At 43.8% G+C, this 8145-nt stretch overlaps 1 protein-coding gene across 1 annotated transcript in view; it reads left to right on the plus strand.

The window, feature by feature from the left end:
* The window catches only part of KIAA1467 (KIAA1467 ortholog), a 36827-nt gene extending 28731 nt beyond the window's left edge, over positions 1-8096 (plus strand). The window contains exons 11-13 of the mRNA XM_011953991.1: positions 2848-2965; positions 4476-4696; positions 5292-8096. Of these exons, the coding sequence (XP_011809381.1) occupies positions 2848-2965; positions 4476-4696; positions 5292-5297 (345 nt within the window). The 3' untranslated portion in view covers positions 5298-8096. The remainder of the gene's footprint in view (positions 1-2847; positions 2966-4475; positions 4697-5291) is intronic.
* Positions 8097-8145: the final 49 nt, after the last annotated feature.

Consider the following 8145-nt stretch of genomic DNA (forward strand, 5'->3'; position numbering starts at 1 on the left):
TGCTTTTCTGCTAAAGCTTTGGCTTTCTCAAACACTTTTATTTTAAGCAGATGTTATCATTCTTTTTTTGTCTTTTTTTTTTTTTCCTTTTTGTGGAGAATGGGGTCTCACGATCTTGCCCAGGCAGGCCTCGAACTCCTGAGCTCAAGCTATCCTCCTGCCTCTGCCTCCCTAAGAGCTGGGATTGCAGGTGTGAGCCACCACACCTGGCCAATGTTATCATTCTTTAGCCCTAAAGTCAACAAGCAAAATGCCTTGGGCATCCCCCCAAAATACCACCATGACTTTTGCTGTTGACCTTTCCACTTTTCTTTGACTGGACCACTTCCATCTCTTGTAGTCATTGTGCTTTGCCTTCAGGAGCACACTGGTAAAGCCATGTTTCATCTCCTGCTACAGATCTTCAAAGACATGCTTCCAGGATCTTGATCCCACTTTTTAAAAATTTCCATCGAAAGCCCTGCTTTTGTCTGCAGCTAATATGGGCCAACAGTTTTGCCACCCGTCCAGTGGAAAGTTTGCTCAACTTTAATTTTTCAACCAAAATTATGTAAGCTGAACCAATTGAGGTGTCTTCAGTGATGGCTATTGTTTGTGCTATTAATCATTGGTTCTTTTCAGTTAGGGCATGAACAAGATGAATTTTTTCCTCATAAATTGATGAGGATGGTCTGCCATTGTGGGTTTAATCTCCAACATCATTTTGTCCCTCGTTAAAATGAGCTATCCACGTCTAAGCTGCTGATTTCTCTGCGGCATCGTCATCATACATTTTTCAGAAGTCATCAATGATTTCACCATTCTTCCACCCAAAATTCACCATAAATTTGATGCATGTTCTTGCTTCAACCTTTTGGCAGAATTCGAGTTACTTTGATAGAGGCTCTTTTGAAACTGATATCTTACCCTTCTTGGTGCCTCAGACTAGCTCCTGTTCAGGTATGTTATAACAAGTTAGTATGAGTTTATCTTGGTGCAAAAAGAATTTTGAAGTCCTTGCGTAGTTTTTTCATAATCTGCATTTCCATGAACTTTTTGAAGACCCCTAGTATAATAAAATGAGGGTATTGGACAAGATAAGTCTCAAATGTAGTCTTCTATAAATAACTACAAAAAAAGCACCATGTTACAAATGCTTTAATAGAGGTACAAGTAAGTTTACATGGAAGCACAAAAGAAAGGAGATATTAATTTTGCCTAGGGTAATAAGGGAGCTTTTCCTCAAAGAGGGGGCCAAGGTGGGCACATAAGGATAAGTGTTTTAATGTGTGGAGATGGGGTAGAGAGGGTGGTTAGACAGTCTAAGGGGCAAGTAAGATTGGCAACGGTTAGGCAGAGTAAGGTGAAGCGTGGATTGAGGGTGATGATCAAACATTTGTGCAGCATGGGGTGGGCAGGTGAGTCATTGCAGTTTAGTCTGGAAAAGGCATATTTTGGTTAAATGGTGTAAGACTGCTTTTCATGCTAAGAAATTTGTGTTCATTGTGTAGGCAGTGAGGAAGGTGTTTGGTTGTTTTCTTCTCATGTTAGCTGAGCCAGAGATCTGTCCCTTTGTACCTGGGATCCTAAGGGGGTGTGGAAAATGCCATCTTCTGCTTTGTGGGCATGTGGTGAGAATGAGGTTGCAAGCTTCCTGCTCACACTTCTCCTCACTTGGGGACTTCTTCCCATGTAGCCATATGGAAGCAGAGGTAATATTCATCCCTCAGGGCTTCCATTTCCTCTACTGCAGGAGGCCCAAGGTAGTCCCAGGGGAGGAGAGGCACTTGGGAAGTTCTGGAGAGCAGCCACTTACTAACCCACATGGGTGTACTTCTGTGCTTTAACAGCTGCATAGCTGCACACTCATGTACCTGCCAAGTCTCAAGTCCCATCCCCCCATAGAAATCATACTGATAAAGATAGTCCCAATGTGCATTTTTTCTGCTGTAGAGAGTTTGAAGACTGACACTCAGACCTTGGAACTTTTGTTTTATAATTGATGATTTGCCTCTGTCTGGTCAACATTCCATTCATTTCAGGAATGGATAAGATTTTTGTAATTTTTAGCCCGATGCTTGCAATTGGCTTTGACACCAGTGAAAGGAAATACCTTTGGTTTACCATGTTTTCATAAATAGATTTCATCTCCACAGGGCCCCATCTGCTGCAAGGGATGAACCAGTATTCTAGTACTTCCATGGGCAGAAGACTGGGAAGTCTCCATGTCAGATTCCTCTCTTGGGGCCTGCACATTGCCTCTTTCTTTTCTTTTCTTTCCTTTCCTTCTTTCTTTCTTTCTTTTCCTTTTTTGTGACAGTCTCTCTCTGTCACCCAGGCTGGAGTGCAGTGGTGCGATCTTGGCTCACTGCAACCTCTGCCTCCCGGGTTCAAGTGATTCTCCTGCCTCAGCCTCCCAAGTAGCTGGGGCTACAGGCACGTGCCACCATGCCTAGCATTTTTTTTTGTATTTTTAGTAAAGACAGGGTTTCTCCATGTTGGCCAGGTTGGTCTCGAACTCCTGACCTCAGGTGATCTGCCCACCTCAGCCTCCCAAAGTGCTGGGATTATAGGCGTGAGCCACTGTGCCTGGCCTGCCTGCCTTTTTTTTTTTTTTAAAAGGGAGAAAGCATTTTCCAGCTGTAGATAGTGGTTTGAAAGAGTTAGTGATTAGTATTTTGAGCCCTTTGAAATATGTCTCTTATACAGGGGAGTTTCTTTCAAACACATTCTTGTAGTTAGGCTCAGGCATTAGCATCTGAGAGGAATGAGTAATCACCATTTTCTACTCTGCCTTTTCACCTGTGGACTGTCATGTGTGGGACTGTAGAGTTACCTTTGCCCTTCCTTTTTGCGGTTCATTGTCAGGATATCATCCTAGGAACTGAGCCGCCCAGCCTTCACCACCTTTACCTCCTGCATCCTGCGTTCTCCTCCATCCTTCTGGATCTGGCCAACACCACCGGCACAGTGACGGCTTCAGAGGGTGAGTCCCGGTGCCAGCGGGAATCTGTGTACACAGATGGTGGGAAAGTAGGTGCTGGCTGCGTGTGATAAGACCATTGCCCCACCCAGGGAAGGATGTGTGCTTCTCAGACGGCAGCAGGGCACTTTCCCTGGTGTCCCTGATGCCTCGGGCTTTTCTGGAATGCTCCTTTGGGTGGAAGCCTTGGGCTCACAGGGTGAGAACCCATATGCTCTGAATGTGGAGGTGAAAGTGCGTCCCATTCCAAAGAGTGTGTAAGGTGATGATTCATCCAGCCACTCCTTCAGCAGACATTTAATGAACATCAATTTATGCCAGGCACTGTGCCAGCTGCTGGGACTACAAATAAGACTAGTTTCTTGACCCACTCAGAGATTAGGATTTGGAATTAACTGGGGAGGACATGATAGAGATAGAATGTGTTTTGCCAGGGCACTGATTTAGAAACCTTTTTTTGAATATAACTATGCACCTTGCATAGAAATTGGAGAAAGAAGAAAAATCAAAGGCAGAAAGAAAACTTGGCCATAATCTGGCCACTCATAACCACGATTAACATTTTGGAAGTGTTCTTCTGCTTTACATATCTGTCTAAATAACATTGTCAATAAAATGGGATACTATATGGGAGACTCTCAACTCAGAAAACCAAAACATTGGGATCGCAGCCTCTGCTGCCTGCTAGTCTAGGTTGTCTGGAGATCTCCTTCTCAGCGATTCCTTCCCTCATGGAATCTGCTGTTCCTGTTGGGGGGTCAGGGAGTGCAGGAGTGGAAGAGGACTAGATGGCCGCATCTCCTTTCTTTCTTTCCACATTCTCTTGCTACTTATGGACTTGGCTGTCTACTTACAAACTCACTGGCCTTGGGCTGCAGCTGGCGTTTGTAGCTCTCTTGATTTATTGGGATACATGAGGAAGAACAGGGCTTACCTGGAACTTGCAGGCGCACCTGTCCACTGGTTGCGGGGTGGGGGCAGGGAGGTGTGAGCTTGGAAAATCCTGTGATTAGATCTGAGTGAGCTGGTTTTTCAACAGGAGCATAAAATATTCAGTGAACATCAAATAATGGTAATTAAGACTCTTGACACCATTTTTATTACAATTTGTATTTTAAAGATGAGGCAAAATAAACACTGGCGAGGTAAATCGCTTCTGTGACTGCGCACTGACAGTCTGGGAATTCTCGAGCTCCCTAGCGTTTCGGGCTCTCTTTTCTACTGAATTCTCACCACAAGGGGCACATTCTCTCAGTTCCTGAGTTGGGTTTTTTGGAAATAGCTTCGGAGGAGTAAAGGTGCAAAGACCAGGAAGAATGTGCTGCTTTACTGGCGTCCGGTCCTTCCCCAGTTTGCACTCGTGGGCTAGCTCGCTGCCTTCTGTTTATTCAGTGCTCAGTACATTTCTTGTGTGAACTAATGAGTAAATAAATGTATTGTTGAACCAAACCCCTCTCCTGTTAGTAGACGGTATGTGTCCATGTTAACTGCTCTTGTTTTTGTCCTTCCTCAGTTGGAATTAACGACCTCTGGAAAGATGCCTTTTATGTTACCAGGACAACAGGTCCAAGCTCCAAAGGCCATCCAGCAGCCCTGGTGGTCAGCAAGCTTAGTCTACGGTGGGCACTAATGGAGGGCCAGATGGCTCAGCTACAGGAGTCTACCCCCAAAATTGGCCGTGGGGAGCTGCGAAGATTTCTCTCTAGGATCAAGTTTGTTGAAGCTCCCTACGAGGTGAGTGGCTGCTGAAATATTGTTCCTCTTGAGGGTTTAGAACAAATACTACCAATTCCAGCTTTGTCCTTTAGAAAGTGGCAGAATGGGGAACTTTCTTGAGTAGATGTGTATCAAGACAGTTGTTTTGGACCAACACTATTTCCTGTCTGACCATGAAGAAATAATTCTCAGTTGTTTTCAGCTGGAAATAATAGCATCTACCTTAGGGGACATTTGACAATGTGGGGTCGAGGTTTTTATTGTCCCAATGACTGACAGGGGTGGCTACGACTGGTATTTTCTGGGTTGGGGCTAGTGATGCTAACATCATGCAGGGCTTGTAGCAGTTACAGACTACAAAGAGTCATCTTGCTCAAAATGCTAATGTTCCCACCCCCAGTCCCAAGAAATATTATAGTCTAGTTCAAAGTTCAAAAGCTTATCATGGAAAATAACAAAGTTTCTGGGCCTTTCTGGAAGGAGGAGATGTTTGCAGACTATTGGGGCTAAAGGTCAGGAAAATAGTTGAATATTCTGACCTTTAGTTTTCCTGCTTTTCTTTGAACATCTCTACCATGAAAAACAATAGTCACTGATAACTCTTTTTCCATAGATCTAATCTGATGGAGTCTTCAGTTGCAGAAGAAATGAACAGAGTGGATGCCCTCTCTACTCTCCTGTCACTGTAAAATCAGTTCTATGGAGAGAAGACTTCATCCTCATTTACCACCTCCCTGATGGTTGTAAAGGCTTGGGAAGGCATGTTGGAGTCTTTGACGGCAGCATGATCTATTTGGCTGGGGTGTCTTACCTACCTTTTCAGTCCCTGCATTAACCCCCGCTAGGAACTCTGCGTGGATCATTTGGAAATGTGAATCTCTTAAGTATTTTATTTTTTTGGTATGTCTAATTTATGAAGTCTTGCTGGGAAAGCCAGTGAAGTCTATGACTAGGAAACATTTTGTTGTACATTATGCTGTGTGTGTGTATTTTTTAATGTTGTGGTGAAGTTATTTTCCAGGTATGTCCTAAGTTTCAGGGATCCAGTTTCCTGTCCTTCTGAAATATATCTGGTTTGTTTGGTCATTTTGAGACTTCCAGATGCCCTACCTCTAATTTTGAGGGCCACTATTTCTCTCCTTATTCTTTCCCACCTGTACCTTGGCTACTTCCAAATTGTAGACAGAGTGAGAAAGATTTATAGTGGAAGACTGAGTTAGCTATCCAAGTATTTTCATCTCTTTTGTTTTATATCTTATTTCCTTAGATTTTCCATCCATGTCTATCAAGTGACCACAAGAATAACCATATTCCTATCACAAGGGGAGCAAGAGGATGTAGTCTGAGTGACCCATCTCTGACCAAGTCCACATGTTGTGTTATATGTGGCTCTGATGGTTCTGCCAGTCATAATCTTTTTTTCTGTGGCGACCTCAGAAGTGTATGTTTGCATGCTGTCTTCAACTTAAGAGGAGAACTGGAAGTCAGGAGCCTTTGATGTCCTTATCCTGCTCTGTCTCTTCTCTGCATCTTTTTCTATAGGGCATCCTCCTTAGCTCCCCTCACTCTGCTTTCTCCTCTATTCAGGGATATGTTTCTGGACTTTTGCTTCTGCTACTTGAGTCCAGGATGCAACCGTTTTGTCCTGCATCTCTCCTTTCCTATAGAGCCTTTGAAGCTTTGTATTTTGGGAAAATTCTTCTGTAAATACTCTAAAATGGTTAAGTTATTTAGAATGATCTCCAGTGCTTACTCCTCCCTTCTGCTGTATCAATCTGCTGCTTCAATTAAGTTCTCCTTTAAACTTTTAGGTCATTGTTTATATAGCAGAAAATTCAACGTTGGCGGATGGAAAACTGCTTCTTGACTAACCTTGATAGGTCTTCCCTGAGTGCAGCTCAGGTTCTCTCTTTACCTGGGCTTGTATCTTTTTTTTTTTTGAGACAGAGTTTTGCTCTTGTTGCCCAGGCTGGAGTGCAATGGCGCGATCTTGGCTCACTGCAACCTCCGCCTCCTGGGTTCAAGTGATTCTCCAGCCTCAGCCTCCCAAGTAGCTGGGACTACAGGTGCCTGCCACCATACCTGGCTAATTTTTTTTTTTTTTTTTGTATTTTTAGTAGACATGGGGTTTCACCATGTTGGCCAGGCTGGTCACGAACTCCTGACCTCAGATGATCCACCTGCCCCTGCCTCCCAAAATGCTGGGATTACAGGCGTGAGCCACTGTGCCTGGCTGGGCTTGTATCTTTTAGCTTGTATTAGTAAAAGGATTGTAGAAAATTACGAAGTCCAGATTTAAAGGGATCTCTGTTAATTGCCCACTGACAGGCATTATGACGTAACAGGAGGTTCGTAGCAGTAGATCCAAGCAGGCATGTTGCCTGGCTTCAGATTGGCCTTCTCAGGTTTCTGGGTGCCTCTGCCTTAAGATCCTGAAGGCAAATTTGGTTTCAACAGTTTGGAAGTCATCTGTGGGTCCAGCTTGACTTTGGGGGATTAAGAAGATACTCCCAGAGTATGGAAATGATTCCAGATAATTTCTGGGATTTGAATCTACTTGAGTATAAGGGCCTGGGACCTAGTTTGGTTTAGTATAGAATTTGAAGGATTAATTTATAGGCAGCTGAACACCCAAAACTTGGGTGGTGGTCCTGTAGTCTGACTGAGCTGTCCAGGCATTACCTGGTTCTCTGTCATGTTAAAGCTTTCTGGGAAGCCAGCCACTCTATGCAGGAGTGAAACATGAAGTTGTTAATGAGGACCTGTTTTGGTAGGATTGTTTGGGGAGAGGACTGTGTTTATGCAGGGCAAATCCCAGAAAGAGTTGAGAGGAAGCTAGAAAAACTTAATGTCTCTGAATTCTTCATGGTATATTTGCAAACTAACTTAACATAGATTCTTTTGACTATGAATTTGAATCTCTCCTTGCCAAACAACGTTACACGCTTAGTTTTCTTCTTCCTCTTGCAGCCGGTACAGAAAGGTGTAAGTGGTGGCTGAAAATTGAGGAAGCTTCATCTGACCAACGTGGGTGCTGGTTTCTTGTGAAATGTGTCCCTAAACCTCCTTCTCCTTGCAGGCAGCCACCCACCCAGGTGTCTAAGATAGGAAATGCTCCTTTCTTTCTCTAATCCCATCGTGGGGTTGCCAGCAAAGCCAATGACCACTACTGAGAAATAGGAATGACTTCTGCAAATGCAAGGGTCTTCGCCTCCTCTTTCCCTTAAGTACCCTCCCTTTTCCTTAGACCCCATTTTTGCCATCCCCCAAATGTGTGGTATGGTGAAACTTATCCCCCAAATGTGAATTGCTATCCTTATTGCCCTTATTAGAGAAGAGCCAGCTGGTATATTGTCAGGAAGCACTATTTAAAATGTGAACTGTTACAGAGTAAATAAATAAATACTCTAAGGGAATATACTTGTGTGCCATTCTCATTTGTCTTAGTCATCAAGGATGGTTTGTTT

Source organism: Colobus angolensis, unplaced genomic scaffold (assembly GCF_000951035.1).
Source record: "Colobus angolensis palliatus isolate OR3802 unplaced genomic scaffold, Cang.pa_1.0 Scaffold11, whole genome shotgun sequence".
Classification (NCBI taxonomy): Eukaryota; Metazoa; Chordata; class Mammalia; order Primates; family Cercopithecidae; genus Colobus; species Colobus angolensis.